Below are 16,734 nucleotides of genomic sequence, written 5' to 3'. Positions count from 1 at the left end.
TTTTTAATAATAGGCATTGTTATATATAGGACACTTTATTTGGATGTTTGACCCATGGGAGTTGTAGGTGGTTAAAGTTTGCATGCTACAGATAACCTTTGTATTTAATTTGAGCTACCCACTAAGTAATCGTCCATATATGCATTTTAAGTAATCAAGAGAGGTTCTTCCGTTTGCCTCCACAGCTGTGTTCATACCTTAAGTTTGCATTTTTAACAAATTCATTTTTTATAGTTCTCCAGATGAGCCACACTCACATGCACAAACTCATACATACCATGTTTTGGGGTTTGTGTTAGAAGTCATACCAAAAAGAAGTTTCATCGAACACAAGACCTCACTGTTGCAGTACATGGGTCATGTTAAACCCTTAGCTGCATGTGTTCATACCTTAACTTTCTACCTCAAAGTTTATAGGCTTTCTGTAGAGAGGTTTATTGTAAGAAGCCTGGCTGGTAGTGTGGAACGGTGTCGAATCCTGAGAGCAACTTCAATTGCAAAATGCTGATGGTTGGGACTGTTTCCAATCCACCTTCCTGGGACACTGCAAAAGCTGGACTTTACGCTCTTTTTCCAAGGAGGTTGATTGTTGTTTCATATGGGTGTGGGGAATCCTGACTCTCATCTTGTGGATGTCGTGAATTATTAAAATTTAGTGCAAATTGGAGGATTTTTATTTATAAGACATAGTCTTCTGTAGAAAGAAATGCGTTAAGTCAGGGGAATTTTTAATTTATTCTTCTCATTTCCCCTGAACTCAATCTAATTAACAATGTCGTCTCGGTGAAGTCTAGGTAGGTAATGCTTCTCTTTGACTTAGAATGCCTGAAACTCTTAATATTTTCTTTGTTTGCAGGCATCTTTCCCAGTATCTTTGTTGTTTTCAGGAAGCTTAAAATTCCCAGCTAGAAGTGATGATATTTTGAAGCAATACAGATATTTCCCCCAATTGTCTTCTTATAATCAACCTACATTTTCTAGCACAGGATCTCGGAAAGTATACTTGGAGCTTTTCTTAGGGTGAGCATCTAAAACGTACATATTAAACTTTGAAGATGAGTAAGATAGTGAGATATGTTTATAAATCATCTACATCTCTACTGTTTCTTTATCAATGCACGATGCCCATATATTGGGTGTCAGAGATGGCTTCAGCTATATTATAGACAGATCTCATTTTCTTTTCCTTTTTCAGTTCTTTGAAGGAGGTTTGGGTTGCAGTTCTCAACATTACTGGTCCTTTGTCCAATTGGTCATTTGCTGACAATTTGCTTCCAGGTGATCTCAAATATGTTGATTCTGCATTTAAGTTTGGTGTTATGTTCTCTCTTCAAAACATAATTTATTTCTTGCAAAATTTTATAGTTCCTGAAATGATCACTAGCGGTGCACCATCATACATCTGTCGACTCAGTGGAAGTAGCTCTGACAACTGGACCTTCTGGCTAGAGGTGAAGTACATTCTCTAATTACACATTTTATGTACTTTTTCCCCTCCATTTTTAAATGTTTCAGATGATTGCAGCATAGGAAATGTTAGCTCTAGTGCACGATTCTATATTTTCCCTGCTCATCTTTCGGAAAGGCATGAGATGTTCTCTCCCCATGCAGGGGTTGGCTTGTAATATATGGAAATCAGTGTACCAAGCCTGCCCCTTGTGGATGCATTTTCTCACCGTTTTGAGTTCATTGGCAAGCACAGGCAGGTTTCAGAATCCTCCAGACTATTGAAGTCATGGAAATGTGCAGAAAGCACTTCCATGGGATTGCCTATATGGCTACACCTGCTAGTGCATCCAATGTAAGTGTTCTCTGGACATTTTATGAGTTAGTCATCCATCAATGTTCTGCCCCATATGAGCAGAGAGACATGAGAAAATGATCTTCTGTGATGCTAAAATATAGTGCCTATGGGGATGTATAGCATACAAATCCTGAAGCTCATTAATGGTTTAAGACCAAGAAGTATGCAATCGGAGGGCTCCAATAGTGTTCTTCAGGATTATCCTTTCCTATGCGGGGTTTCTGAAATATTGTTTCCAACCTCATTTAATGAATGTGGTGCTTATGTGTAGGATAATTATCAAGGAATCTGATTTTAGTTTCCTTAGTCTTTGGTCCAGCTAGTCTGAGTGCAACACATAACATACTTCCTAATCTTTATGGTTAAGAGTGATTTTCTATATCTCTCTTCTCAGTCTTTATAAGAGATTGAGATCATCAAGGACTATTGTTCAGACTACCATACATGTTTTTATCTCTTTGCTTTGAGGTCTGATTTTGTATCAGAGCACATCTCTCTGATCTCAATTTTGGGGCTTCTTTTCTTCTTCCCTACAGTTCTATCTTTTTTATGCGAGTTCTGTTTCTAATGGTGTTAGCTTCCTCCAAATGGAGGAAAAATCTTGCTATTTCATTAACTCAATTCTGTAAGTGGAAATGACAGGCAAATAGCTCTGAACCTTTAAGGGTGAATGTTGCTGTCTTAGACCAGCATTTGGTTGAAGCATCGAGGAAATTGAAGGGCCTTTTCCCAATCTGGGTGGATGTCATTGCTTATTCAAGCTTTCTGTCTAGTTATGTTTTCTAATTTTATGATGTTTTAATAATGAAAAATTGATACTGTCCATAATTATGTTGTTCTTTCTGGTGTAGTCATTTTTTCAGCAAGCTAAGATATAGGTTTGATATCCACCGATTACTTATCCATTTGTAATTATGATTATGTAACTAATTTAAAATAATACCTAATATGTCATCAAAAATTTTCAAGTGGTATTTTCCTGTTTAGATCCAAGAAATTTGGTTGTAAATGAAGTAAAATTTAACAGTAATAAATTTCACTTTTCCGAGAAATACTTACATTTCCCTTGCAACCAAACAGAGCTTTGGCAAAAGTTCATCAGGATGGTACTTCTTGATATGCTTATCATAACCATTTTTCTAACGATGTGGACAGCTTTTTTTTGTCCAACTGATCCTTCAATAAGCTGTACACCGTATGGATTAGCCATGTGTAATATTTTTTCCTTCGCATTTTGATGTGTCCTTGTATTTTTCAGTCATCAACATATGTATTGTATGTATACCCTCATGTATTTTTATATTGTAGAGCTATACTTTTTCACTGGAATGAAACTCTATTGCAGGCAGGGAATTTTGGGGTCTACTTTTGAACAATATTTGGGGAGCAACGGTTTAGGGGTGTGGACGCCCATACAAAGATTGACAAAAAAAATAATATATATATATATATATTTTTTCATGTTAAAAAAAAAATAAAAAATCGAAGTATTCTAATTTGGATCTTCTTCACTATTTATTAACATGGAAGGGGGACTGCCATGGTAAGTCGATTCTGCTCTTCTTTCTTTGGCAGCCTCGGTGTTCTCCTCTCCTGCCCATTGCCGGTAGTATTGGTTACCTAGGTTTCATATTGTCAAAAACAAATGCAGTTTTCAATTTTCAAACAGGTAAATGTTTGAAAGGTTATTATCTTAAAAAAAGGGAAGTGTTCCCTAGGGGGAGTTTGGTTTCTGTGCATGTGTAAGGGTCAACGGGAGCATATGAGGAAGTATTAATAGAGTCATTTTATCTTTCATAGGGGTGTGGCCGTGGGGGGTCATTTTGGCCTTTCATGTATCTAGGCATTGGGGTCACAAATTTTTTTCACAAAGTATTATTCCCCAAGATAAAAAATAAAAGGAGAAGATTTGATGTTGTCAATTTAGGGAGGAATATACACACCAGTGGTTGCATTGGAAAAAGCATATCATTCATGTGGGGCCCACATATTCAAAGTAGGTGAGAAAGAATTAAAAAAATAATAGTAATATGATATGAAAATTGCAGCTTCGCTTTGTGCAAAATTTCACCCCCAAAATAAATGTACTTTTTCCTCAAAGTCTTTTTTACTTGCCCATCTTCCACACATTAGCGAGGGAATGGGGATTATCGGGCAAGTTTTGCAAGTGATGTTTATAACATTCTAAATTATAGAACAGAGAAAGAATCCCTTGCCACTTGTAAACACCCATTTTTGATAAGTATAAATTTATTTAAATAAAAGGCATGAGATACACAAATTCGAAGTACTTGAAACTAAGGATGGTGTTACAAAAAAAAAAAAACCTAAGGAATAAAATATGACCATGTTGTCTCACTCTGGCATGTCCATGCCATAATTAAGGTCTTCCAGGCTTGGGTAAGGGAAAAATCAATACATTTCTTAGAGATAATGCAGTAGAAACATCTGACAAGACAAATTGAAACAGGACACATGTCCTTGGAAGAAAAACAAACGAGAGGAGCAGGCATGGCAGACAGAACCCCATATTGTTAAACAATGACAGTTGACATGTTAGGTCCCCAAATTCCACTTTCCTCCCACCCCACCCCGAAAAAAAAAATGGTGGAAACAATTCTCTCCAACTATCGTGGCCCAGTTTTGACCAATCTAACCAAACTATAGTGTACTAGCACAGGATCATATCGAGATCTACAATGAACAATGCAATCCCTAGATCGTTGATCTATATGAGTAGGCCTATACAAAATTTACATCATGATGGCCTTAGAAAAGCATCAATAAGGTTACAAATGTAATTTTCCTTCTAGCATTCTAGGAATTATTCATTTATTTATTTTTAAGTTTTTCCACAACCATTTAAAAAAGAATCTTCTTAACAGGCAGACCTAGTTTTGTTAGTGCATCCTTTTGCAAATCTCATATTTTTTTTTACTTCTTTATTTGGTATTGGGTAAACTCAAATTTATCTAAAATTTGACATGTGCAAAGGGGACCTTAAAGTCGAGTCCGGTCCTTTGCATTTACTTGCACTTATTCTTAACGCCAGACATATCTCATCCACTATTATCTAGGGTACAAAAGGATATTTTTAATAGCAAAAAATACATGTCCACCACACTAAATGTTTAAGTACAGTGGAGCCGAGCTCCTTGAAGTTTATTTTGTTCACAAAATTTTAGTTCAATCTTAGTTGCTACATAATATGTAACTAGGTAGATCTAAATGCCTCCTAAGGAGATCCTCCCCCACCCCTTGGATCCTGAATAACTATTGCTCTTATGTCTTGGCCCCCTATTCTCACTCTTCTATAACTTTTGTTGCTGACTTGATTATTGATATGCAATGGAATGCACCTCTCCTCAACCATCTTGCCGATGCCCACCATCTCTAATATTCTTTCGAACAAAAATGGCTTCCACTTCTCATGAGAACTTAATTTGTCATGCTTCTAAACTGGAACCCTTACGACCAAGGTTGCTGCTAATTTCCTTGCAAGCGTTAGACCATCTTCCTCCACTAGATCAAAAGGTCTTGTTTAGCTCATTCTTTTGAAATCACTCTCTAAAGTTCAAAATTTTCAAACGGAAACTCTAGAACAAAGGTCTTATTACACGAGCAATGTGTTCTTTATGCTTGCAATAAGATAAATATGTTTGACATCTAATTTTTTTGAGTGCGAGATCCTAAGATGAATTTGGCCAGCTGGCCTTCTAAGTCTAAGAATTGAATATCTTTCAAAATCATCCATTAGTCTAATGATGGAGAACCTTCTCACCCAACCGAATCTAACCAAATATGACTTGCACTACTTAATTTTAATATTTGCTATTACATGCTACTTCATTTGGAGAGCCAAGATTATCTGATGAAAACAACCTATCATGTCTTTACCTTCACCACCTAATCATGATCCAATTCTCCATTGATTGGACTACCAAGGTCCTTACCACACACATCCCTCATGCATTATTGTGAGTGATAGAGAGTGTTTTTTGGCAAATTCAAGGCAGGTTGGGCTGCAACTATTTTCATTGATGGTACTTGTAAATATGTTTTCCAAAATTGTGGCTTTACAAAAAGCACATATGAATCAAAGATCAGAAGAATTATTGAAGGAGTGCAGCAGGTGTGGCGATTAGGTATCACTGCCACCACAATTTTGACTACCTGTGAAGAGATTGCTTGACGTTTCAACAAGAACAAGCAAGCCATGGGAACTTTTATGTTTTTTGTTAGATCTTGAACATTTAGTGAAAGATTTTGTAATGTTTGAACAATTTGTAACTCTTTTTGTAATTATGTGGTCATTGGCCCCTTCCCTCGAGTCTGGATCAGGTATTCGTACGAGGATCATTCTTGTACGGTGTTTGATCCACACTTGAATTCCACTTAATCTCTCTCCTTTTTAATTGATATTTATTTTCAGTGAAGTTTAAGTGTGGATCAAACATCGTACTAGGTGTCAAGTAAGAGGGACTCTTAAACGTCACCAATACTGGGGAAATTTAATTTTCATCTGAGTCACTTTTTTGGCAATTAAAAAACCAAAGGATGACTTCTCTTTTGTCCAGGCCCAACTATTGTAAAATTGTTCTGAGTTTCATAAAAATGGACGCGGTGAGCCCAATTAAACAGCAGCCTTGGGCTTTTGAAACCCCGGTCCAACTTCGTAGCCAGAATTTTGAAGTGCTGGTCCACCTTCGTACCCGAGTAGGGGTTAGGGTTTCTCGTGCTTAAAGAGGGTGGTGACCTATTGCTCATTTACTAATCGGCTCGTCCGCGAGAGAGAAGGAGAAACGGAGTTTAGGCAGCGGCGGCAGCAGCAGCAGCCATGGTATCTAATCGCGTTCTTCGATGAAATCTTCTCTGTTTTCCTTCTTCGGTTGTTCTTCTACTGATCTAAGCTTTGATTCTCTGCTATTCTTCCTTCAGGTGAAGTATTCAAGGGAGCCGGAAAATCCCACCAAATGTAAGCATACCAAGCTAATTTTCGTTTATATACTCGTTTCATATGGGTGTTCCAAATTTTCTTCACTTTTCCTTCTATTGCCTCCAATATAACTTTCAGTGCTTTTTAAAATTTAGGGTTTAGATCGCATTATCATCATCTATCAGCGATATTCTATTGTTTGTTTGTTCTTTTATTCATCACTTCGTTCACTAGAAACTGTACGTAGTTTTTTTTTTTGTTTTTTAAATGCCTTCACCCTTCGGTAAGTTTTCATTTTCACTGGATGAGCAAAACAATACTGTTTGAAATACTTGCCTAATTTCTTAGTATTTTGACTGGCTTCATATGATTCTCATTTTGCAGCATGCAAGGCGAGGGGCTCTGATCTGAGGGTCCATTTTAAGGTTCGTTGCGGTCCGAATTCTTTCTTTTTCTCGGGGTTTTGTTATTGCATTATGTTTATAAAAAGAAGATACACTCTGGGTTTTTCTGTTAGCATTTGTATACAGATTCAATTTGAATCTAGCTTGGCCTCTTCGAATCGATTATATAATCTTCAATTAAATAGAACTGCATTTGTCAGGCCTTTTGGCATTGTGTATGGACAAGCAGGGAGCTAATGTCTTAGAAGCTAGTTTTTTTCATTCAGATGCTTTATCTAGACATGTTTAAAGGTGCATCGCACTTGTCAATCTTCCAACAACCAGACTGATGAGATGGGATGCCCTTTGGTACTGAGTTAAGAATTTTCATATGCCCCAATGAGTTAACATTAGATGTTGACTCGATTCAAGTGTAATGGCAGAACTGGGTATATGTGGTAGTGACACTGAGCAGTTCAGTTATGGCTTAGTATGTTGGTTTGGTGTATTTTTCTTGGTGACTCCAGAGTAAAAGAATGTAGTGGTTTGGTAAAAGCATTGTTTGGGAAAAGTGGAAATGCAGTGGAGGGTTGCTTTAGTTTAATTTAATTTCTGGTTCACCCCTTATTGAGGAGTGTCACTTTGGTTAACCATATCAACAAAGTAGTTGGCAGGATGAAGTGTTAAATGAAAATTTTGGGTGATTTATTATGCCCATAAGTCATCTTTAAAGCCAAGAAAAAAAGTTCTTATAATACTCTTAATTGCAAATTCTTCAATTGACTTCTCTATTATGGGGTGCCTACTGCGAGTGATTTTGTTTTATGTTGTTTATTGAACCTGATAAAAAGCAGGGGCTTGTTGCCTCGGTGAACAGGCCTCTCGTAAACTTCAGGGATATCATTTTCATCGTTATTGGGTGAATCTCTGTTATTTTAGGTGACAAGAAGGTTCAGTAAATGATGGTACATCATAACCATTCTGCCACTTCAGTTGTGTTGTATGAATGCGTAAGTGTATTAGTATAGAGTGAGTATCTAGTGATCCTAGTGCCGCCCGTGGTCCAAATTCAGCATTGAAATCAGTTCTCTAATAAAGCAATGACTAGCTAAGTGACCATTCCTTTTTTTTTTTTTACTTAGAAATACCCATAATTGGAAATTCTTCAATTGACTTCTCTATCATAAGATGCCCCTACGGATGATTTTGTTTTAAGTTGTTTATTGAACCTGATGAAAAAGCAGGGGCTCGTTGCTTCAGTGAGCGGGCCTCTCGTAAACTTCAGGGATATCATTTACATCGTTATTGGGTGAATCTCTGTTATTTTAGGTGACAAGAAGGTTCAGTAAATGATGGTACATCATAACCATTCTGCCACTTCAGTTGTGTTGTATGAACGCATAGTTGTAATAGTATAGAGTGAGTTAATGATCCTACTGCTGCCCGCGGTCCTTATATTGAGGGTAAGGGACATGAGGAAAATTGCCGTCCAATCATTATTGGTAAATCCCTATAGACTTAAACCAGGATTAGTGGTTCAATTGATGGTGCGACATCTCAAAGAGCAGTTCTTCCAACAAATTCGGCATTGGCATCAGTTCTCAAATAAATAAAGCAATTCCTAGTTAAGTGAACATTCCTTTTTTTTTTTTAAATAAGAAATACTCTTAACTGGAATTCTTCAATTGACTTCTCTATTATCAGATATGTCCTCTCTGAATTATTTTGTTATGTTGTTTAATGAACCTGATGAAAAAGCAGGGGCCCATTGCCTCTGTGAGTGGGCCTCTCGTAAACTTCAGGGATATTGCTTACATCGTTATTGGGTGAATCTCTGTTATTTTAGGTGACAAGAAGGTTCAGTAAATGATGGTACATCATAACCATTCTGCCACTTCAGTTGTGTTGTATGAATCCATGATTGTATGTGTTAAAGTCTTTCACTTCAGTTTCACATTTGCAATTTTTAAAGAATAACTGTTGATTTATAACATTTAGGGAACTCTAATTTTGAAGTTTTGAATAGATTCATCTGTTTTTTTTTTTTTTTTTTTTTTTTTTTTTTGCAGAACACAAGGGAGACTGCCCATGCCATTAGAAAGTTGCCTCTGGTCAAGGCAAAGCGATACTTGGAGGATGTTCTGGCCCATAAACAAGCCATTCCATTCCGAAGATTTTGTCGTGGTGTTGGTCGAACAGCTCAGGCCAAGAACCGTCATTCAAATGGGCAAGGACGCTGGCCTGTGAAATCAGCAAAGTTCATTCTTGATTTGCTTAAGAATGCAGAGAGCAATGCTGATGTAAGTGTCATTTTAGTGTTTTGTCTACTAACTACAGCTTTAGTCTGTATGTATGCTTTTTGTTGATTTTAGTCCTGATGCGCAGGTGAAAGGTTTGGATGTGGATTCTCTTTACATATCCCATGTCCAGGTGAACCAAGCGCAGAAGCAGAGGAGACGCACATACCGTGCTCATGGGAGGATCAACCGTGAGTTTTTTTGATTTGCCAATATGAATGTGGTTGCAATTTACTGCTAATTTTAAGTCTTTCTTGTCATTTTCTTACATCCTTTGGCAGCTTATATGTCATCTCCATGTCACATTGAGCTGATCTTGTCTGAGAAAGAGGAGCCAGTGAAGAGGGAGGTAATACTGAAGCTTATGAATACTTGGGTGTTGTGTGTGTGTCTTGTTTATGTTATGCACCTTCTGAGTCATTGCTCTGTCTGCAGCCCGAGACTCAGCTGGCCCCTAGGACATCCAAGAAGGCTTTACGAAGTGGTGCATCTTCTTGAATGGGTAGATGAGATGATGAGCAATTTTTGTCTTCTGCAGTTCGAAGTTTCTTTTTCCTCTTTAAAGAGGATGATGTTGCTTGACATCTGGTGTCTTGTTATTCAGAGATGCCAGAACCTTTTTCTTATTGTTGGTTTATGTTGCATGAATTTTATTTTATTAGGTATAACTTGTGTAAAACTTATATGGAGAAGTTCTTAGACATTTTAATGAGCATTGGGCAAAGTTTGTGTTCAGCACTGAGTAGTTCTACATCGTTGTGAAAATATGGCTGGTGGGAGTTTCCACTTTCAAAAACATTACTATGCTCTGTGACCTGCGGCTCTGTATGTGTTGTATCACTAGGAGAAGCTTGAAAATCTGAAAACTATTAAGATTATTTCGTATGACTAGCATGACCTAGTATACACTTATTTGTGTCTCAGATTCCTCTGCAAAAAAACACATTGCTATTACTTCAGCATCTACGTCTGGGTTTGTTACCTCCATTGGTCTGGCTTTGGAGGGTGGGTTTGTCTATCTTCACTTGTTTGGCTTTGTAGGGTCTTTTGGCAAAGTTATTTGATCTGTTGGTGTACCCGAGTTTTAAAACAGGGAATGGTTAGTGTTTAAAACCCCAGAATACGGTTCCTGGTCAGTCCCAGCTGTGTGGTATGAATCAATAAAAGTCAGCCAATATGCCCTAGCCTTAGTTTTTGGAAGGGAATGAGTTGAGCTAGTGTGTACGTTAGAACAATAACCATACAATCAACAAGCGCCTTTTGGGATCATTAGTTCAATGTTGAATGATTAGGAAAGAAAGCAGTTGCATAGGTATTGTTATAGGAATGAATGGAAGGATGTTCTCTAGAGCAAGCGAATGGAGAGATTTGCGCTTTTCTGTTGGAAGCAGGGGAAGCATGATTTTCTCAATCAATAAGGTATGAGGTCTCTCCTTCCATTCCAACGTCAAGCATATCTTCTTGTCTATGCAGGCTTGAGTCTGATTCTCCTTTTGCTACTGTACCTAGCCTTTTATAAGGTTGAAGTTGAAACCCTTTTGGATCGCTCACCCGCTCCGGAATGGTAGGTATCAACATTGGGCTAAGCTGATTCAGATTCGAATTGGCTGATTTGTCCAATCCGATTCTGATTTTAAATCCTCGGTTGCCCCTAATCTTACTGCATGTTTTGAACATTGTTTCTGCAACAATATTAACTCTTCTATATCTCGATTCCTTTAATCTTTTTAATATCTTACCCCCACCAGCAGGGCTTGTAATTGTTGTTATAGAGTGCCGTCACAGGATTGTGCACATCTTGGTAGAGTTGTAGTGTTCAAAGTTGTGGGTTTTGCAATCTTTTTTTTATTATTATTGATGCAGACTGTTTGGTTGCAAGTAAAGGGATATGAAGGATTTGTTTTGAGAATTCGAATTGAAAAAGAAATTTTGTAGGGCAATAATTTGTCTATAATTTTTGTTTTGGTATAGAGATTTCCTACATTTAATATTATTGGAATTGGGAAAAAATTTGGTAGTAGCCTGCTACCCCTAATAGCAACTAGGGAAATGGAATCCCAAGGGCAGGGGTGAAAAATATCCTCCACAGGAAGAATTTTTCAACCCACCCTTGGGACTCCATTTCAAGGTTAGCAGAAACTTGGCAGCTAATTTCGTTCAAATTTGTGTATACTTTGATAAATCTACTTCCGCTTGATGCATCGGTGGTCTTCACCTCTGCTCTGAATATGTATAGGTATTGTCTGAGATCGATATTAATAGTTTAATACAGGTTGGGTGTTTCAGTAAAAAATGAATCATTTTTTAAATTGTTCTGATATCAGCCCGACTCCAGTCGATCCATATTGTATTGATGTCGACTAAGATCGATACGAATATTGATACCAATAATCTTTTTGTAGGTAAGCAACTACAGTTCACAGTAGGTCAAGGATGGTCGGTAATGACTTAACGAATCAGCACAGCTTCACTACAGTTGATGATTTTGGGAATTCCCTAGTATAGGGTATCTAATAACAATTTGGGAAAAGGATTGATAAGCTATCTATGGACATTTCTCATGATATAGATTTGTTTTTGTTTAATTAATTTCATCTCTTTGCTTGTAATTAAAAAAATAAATATATCACTGTGTTAAGAGATGAAATGTGGAAAGAGGCGGACGGATTGATCTAGGGGTATAAAAAACCGATAAACCAAGCAAATTTGAAAATAACCAGACATGCCGGTAAGATAGATTGAAACTGACTGTTTGAACTGAAATCAGGGAAAAATGATAAAAAGTAGGGAGAGGGGGTGAATCTGAAAAAATCGATAATTTTTTTTTGTTTCCTGTGAATAAATAAATATATTAAACTAAACAGGAAGAGAAAAATAAAAAGAACATTACAAGGCAAAGATGCCAATCAAAATTGGGACAGTAACCCATATATACAAAAATCTCAAGATTTCTAAGAGTAAGATATATTCAAGGTATCTAGGCATTAGGTTTTTCAATCTCCTGAAGGAAGAAAGTAACGCGCAAACCTAATACCGATAAAATTTAATATGTTTAACACTCTTTCTTTTTTACATATATGAAAAACCAAGACCAGACTGATAATAGACTGATAAGGAACCATTGAAAGAAAGCGATAACAAACAAAAACTGACTGGACTGATATCGAACACCTTATCGGTTGTTAGTCTGGGCCAATATATGCATAAATCGATTTAAATCAGACCAAATCAACCATTTGACACCCTAAGAATGATAATAAGCCTAAGGTGGGTCATCGACCAACCGGGTTGTCTCATACGAAAGTCGAAACCCCTACTAGCAAGTAAATAGGTACTAGTTTAACCTGAACCTTGAACCCTAAACCCTCAACCTTAAATCCAGAACCTTGAACCACACCTGACCAACTAGAGAGTGACATTAGAGCGTAAGGTTGAGGTAAAACAAATCACAATCACAATCAAAATCACAATCACAATTTAGCATAAAAAGCAGAAACAAAGGATCAGGTCCTATGGTACACCATAACTGTTGTTGGTCGCAGCTCAACCTTAACCCTTCACCCAAACAAAACATTATTGACAGATAGCAGTTTTGCAGAGCTCCTGGTATGAGAAATCACAACTTTCATACATAAAGATCAAATCCAGGGTTACATGTTAATGGCATCCCACAAATCCTGACTACTGAGGAACACATCACAAAGAAGAAGCATATGTATTGGATAACACAACCAACTGAACCAATAAGCTTGTGATAATTAATCTTGTCGAGCTCACCAACCTAGCTTTTATTCCCTTGAGACTCCGAAAGGTCAAACTTCAAGCTACCATCACAGAGCAATTTAGAATGAAGTGGCTCATCCTCTTACCACCACTGCCAAGAAACTTCCACATCAAATTCCCAGGATCGTTGGGTTCAGGGTAGCAAGTATATATGGTCATCCCATTGCCTCCATGAGGACTAGTCCCACCAATTACCAGAAGTGCATCACCCAGAGACTTGAAAGCTACACCCCATCCTCTACTCTGATCAGCTCTCACCGGGGATTCACCTAAATACCTCCATGAATTGGTATTCTTCAAATAAACTTTCAGTTGGTTTGAGGAAGGTTCTAAAGAATAGAGCTCATTGTTCACAACTGCAACCAGTGGTGGAGACCTGGAAGCCGAAGGAGTTAAAACTGGAGCATTCTCCAACATGTTTGGAATTAATTTCCAGGTGTTCTTTTCAGAATCATAGACTTCCCCACAAGTGAGATCAACCCCTCTTTCATTTTGCCCACCAATCACATAGAACTTGTTATCCATGAAGCAGCCTGAACAGAGCTTTCTGCGTTCCTTCATCCGGGGAAGGGAAACCCATGATTTGGACTCCGGATTATATTTCTCAGCAGTGTTTAAGATCTCTGTTCCCCTGGAACTCATCGCAATCCCACCTGCAACACAAGCGACGTCACCGCAGCTGGCAGACGCAAACAAACACCTTGGATTGATCATGGAAGGACCCTTAAACCATCTGTTCATCACCAATTCATACCTCCAAATAGCCATATCTTCAAACTCCTTGCCTGAAACAAGAAGGTGGGTTCCTGCACAGAGCGACTCCTTGTCGCCGGAGGCAAAGCACCCGTCCGACGGCAATACAGGGACCTTCCGGCAAGAAGTGAATTGCCTGTCGAACGCCCACCAATGTCGCTCTCCACAAGCCAACATGAAAACAGAAGCCTCCTTAATCCCATAAGCTCTCCTGATCTTGTAGAGCTCGCCGCTCTTAAACAGAGCCAGATATCGCTTGTTTACAGAATAAAACTTCCTATGATCTGACCGCGGAATCCTCGCCAAGATAAGAAGAGCTAACTCATCATTGAGCGAAGAAACGTATGAATAATCTGCATCCTGAGGTTCTCCATTGGACGAACCATCATTTCCATCTTGGTTGGAAGAAAACCCAGCCCAGGTCTCACTAAGAGTACCCCCATCAGGACCATGGAAATCCTCTCCTTCGTCCTCGTTCGACATCGAGACAAAATCCTGGCAAGTTCTAAACCACAAAAGGTATATATTAGCAACCAAAACCCACGAAATCCATCAACCAAAACCCAATTTAAAAGATATCTAATCACCAATTGAGGAAGAAAAAAAACCCAGATAAGAAACTAAACCAATTGAGGAAGAAGAACAAACCCAGATAAGAAACTAAGTAAGAAAAAAAAAGGGATCGTCTTTCCTCGTTAAAAAATCAACAGATGAACACGAAAACAAAAGCCACAAAAGCGGCATAGAAAGGTGAAACAGGTGTGAAGGGGGGAGTGGAAACGTACCAGAGAAGCCACGGCGGACAGTTATAGAGGAAGCAATGAAATCGAAAGGAGTCGTCGCAAATTTATTTAGGAGTAGGGTTTTCCATTGGTGGAAGGAACCATATATTAGGGCAAAAAAGAGGAAGCAAAGAGAGAAGAAGAGGAGAAAGAGAGAGAGGGGCAACCATTAAGGCGCAGAGATCAGAGTGTTGGTGGATGGGTTCGCTCCCCATTCTCTGCGGATTTATCTTTAAAATACTCAGCTTGTTGAGATTAAAATACGTTGAAATTATGAGAGACGACATCGTCGATTTGGGAAAAGGTGAGAGAGACGCAGAGAACGAAGACTCAAGAGGAAGAGAGAGAGAGAGAGAGAGAGAGAGAGAGAGAATATTTTAAAGAACACAGAGAACTCTCCCACAGTATTTGTTCGTTATGCGTATCTTTTTTCCTTCTTAAAACGAAAAAAATATATGGAAGAAGTGATTGTTTTGTTTATTGCGGTGTACTTACTCCAATAAATATTTTTCATTCTTAAATTAAATATTTAAAGTAAAGTAAATGCCCAAAGCCAAAAGCCTAAAGGGTGATGCCAAAGCTCAGTTCTTTGTCATCTTTTTTAGTATTTTAAAGACATCAGGAGAAATGCTAAATTGCTAATCCTTACAAAAAAGCAGATATAAAAAGAATTCATCTAAATTAGTAATTCTGAATCCTTACAAAAACAGATATAAAAATTTAAGTATAGTAGATAGAGAACCCTACCCCTGTGAACCCACAGTCCTGAATGCATATATACGTTCTCATTGGCCCCCATGGTTTGGCAACGATCTTTTTTCAACTTTGTATGTGTGTGTCTCATAGGTAGGAAGAGGTTTTTTCTTTTTTTTTAGTAGGTAGTGTGGGAAAATAGATAATAACCTTTTGGTGAGCATGGGTTTTTATCCCCCACAGCTCACCAAATGCACCAGACAGTTGTTGTGTTTGACTATATCAATGTTGTAGCAATATTGGGCTTTGATAACTCCAATACTTACAATAGTGGACTTAAGCCATTTTCCGATAACCTAGCTCTATGATATAAGGAATGGCCGCAGAAAATCAACCAAATGGGGGGGTTGGGATCCCATCACTTTTTGTCAATGATAATAGTCACATTTGTGTGTGTGTGTGAGTGACCCACTACGAGGCCAGACAAGGGATCCATTGAGGGCCCAAGAGGGCTACTTAGTACTTACTGTTATATTACTTACCATCCACTACTATTACTTAGAGAGAGTGTGGGGTAGGAGGGTCGATTGACCTCTCCCTAGACTTACACTTATTAGACCTCCATTGGCCAGCTGGCCCTAAATGGTAGAGTGAAAGTTTAGGTCTCACAACTTTGTGAGGTTTTAAATAAGATAATCTTGGAAGCATATAAATCCCACTCGATGAGAATCTAGGATGTATGAATTGTTGGAGAGATATAAAATATGATAAAAAGAGAGGGTTCTCCATGATGCCAATGTGGGAGGATTTCCTTTCCCACACCAATGGGAGCTCAAAGAACAATATCATCCACATGAGACCCACATTGTTAAGAGAAAGAAAAAAAAAATCTTGAGTGTGCAATAGTACACCAACATCATAGGAATCTTTTTTCCTATAATAAAATAATCCCATCCCCACGTGGGCTATCACCCTGACATCTGTCCTAGTCAGCTTATAATTCCAAAATTAGAATAAGAACAACATATTATTTAAAGCTATTAATCTCTCCCCCTCTCTCTATCTCTCTCTCTCAAGGTGATTAATTAATTAAATGATCATCATTAGTAGAAAATTGGCAAGCCATAACCCTAGAAAATGAAAGCTTATTGGATAGGGCTTTCATTCTCTTTCAATTCCCTCCTCACCTTCTTAAAGGGTGAATGAGACACAAACGATTGCCTCTCCATTGATTAATGCAGTGGATTTGCTTTTTATCTTTGGCTTTACATAGATAAGAAGGGAATATTAATGTTCATTTTTT

General features: G+C 38.0%; 3 protein-coding genes and 3 non-coding genes across 8 annotated transcripts in view; 5 read left to right on the top strand and 1 right to left on the bottom strand.

The window, feature by feature from the left end:
* LOC122079032 (endoplasmic reticulum metallopeptidase 1) overlaps positions 1 to 2,778 on the top strand; it is a 53,245-nt gene extending 50,467 nt beyond the window's left edge. For all 3 annotated transcript variants that reach the window (XM_042645251.1, XM_042645250.1, XM_042645252.1), the window contains 4 exons: positions 857 to 1,020; positions 1,196 to 1,278; positions 1,366 to 1,451; positions 2,447 to 2,778. In XM_042645251.1, the coding sequence (XP_042501185.1) occupies positions 857 to 1,020; positions 1,196 to 1,278; positions 1,366 to 1,451; positions 2,447 to 2,590 (477 nt within the window). In that variant the 3' untranslated portion in view covers positions 2,591 to 2,778. The remainder of the gene's footprint in view (positions 1 to 856; positions 1,021 to 1,195; positions 1,279 to 1,365; positions 1,452 to 2,446) is intronic.
* Positions 2,779 to 6,522: 3,744 nt separating this feature from the next.
* Positions 6,523 to 10,155, top strand: LOC122078297 (60S ribosomal protein L17-2). Its single transcript, XM_042644230.1, has 7 exons — positions 6,523 to 6,644; positions 6,743 to 6,779; positions 7,125 to 7,165; positions 9,193 to 9,423; positions 9,509 to 9,611; positions 9,702 to 9,769; positions 9,856 to 10,155. Exons 1-7 carry the CDS (start codon positions 6,642 to 6,644, stop codon positions 9,916 to 9,918), a joined length of 546 nt encoding a protein of 181 aa, XP_042500164.1. The 5' UTR covers positions 6,523 to 6,641; the 3' UTR covers positions 9,919 to 10,155.
* Positions 7,968 to 8,096, top strand: LOC122080492. Its single transcript, XR_006140784.1, has one exon. It is a non-coding gene; the product is annotated as a small nucleolar RNA snoR74 (small nucleolar RNA).
* LOC122080493 lies at positions 8,358 to 8,486 on the top strand. Its single transcript, XR_006140785.1, has one exon. It is a non-coding gene; the product is annotated as a small nucleolar RNA snoR74 (small nucleolar RNA).
* LOC122080494 lies at positions 8,875 to 9,003 on the top strand. The gene has a single exon (XR_006140786.1). It is a non-coding gene; the product is annotated as a small nucleolar RNA snoR74 (small nucleolar RNA).
* A 2,717-nt stretch (positions 10,156 to 12,872) lies between the features above and the next one.
* LOC122078736 (F-box/kelch-repeat protein At3g27150-like) lies at positions 12,873 to 15,161 on the bottom strand. The gene is made up of 2 exons (XM_042644840.1): positions 14,742 to 15,161; positions 12,873 to 14,461 (listed from the first exon to the last, which is right to left on the bottom strand). Exon 2 carries the CDS (start codon positions 14,437 to 14,439, stop codon positions 13,240 to 13,242), a length of 1,200 nt encoding a protein of 399 aa, XP_042500774.1. The 5' UTR covers positions 14,440 to 14,461; positions 14,742 to 15,161; the 3' UTR covers positions 12,873 to 13,239.
* Positions 15,162 to 16,734: the final 1,573 nt, after the last annotated feature.

This window comes from Macadamia integrifolia, chromosome 5, assembly GCF_013358625.1.
Source record: "Macadamia integrifolia cultivar HAES 741 chromosome 5, SCU_Mint_v3, whole genome shotgun sequence".
Classification (NCBI taxonomy): Eukaryota; Viridiplantae; Streptophyta; class Magnoliopsida; order Proteales; family Proteaceae; genus Macadamia; species Macadamia integrifolia.
The sequence above is the reverse complement of the archived record's forward strand: the minus strand, read 5'-3'. Positions and strand labels throughout refer to the sequence as shown.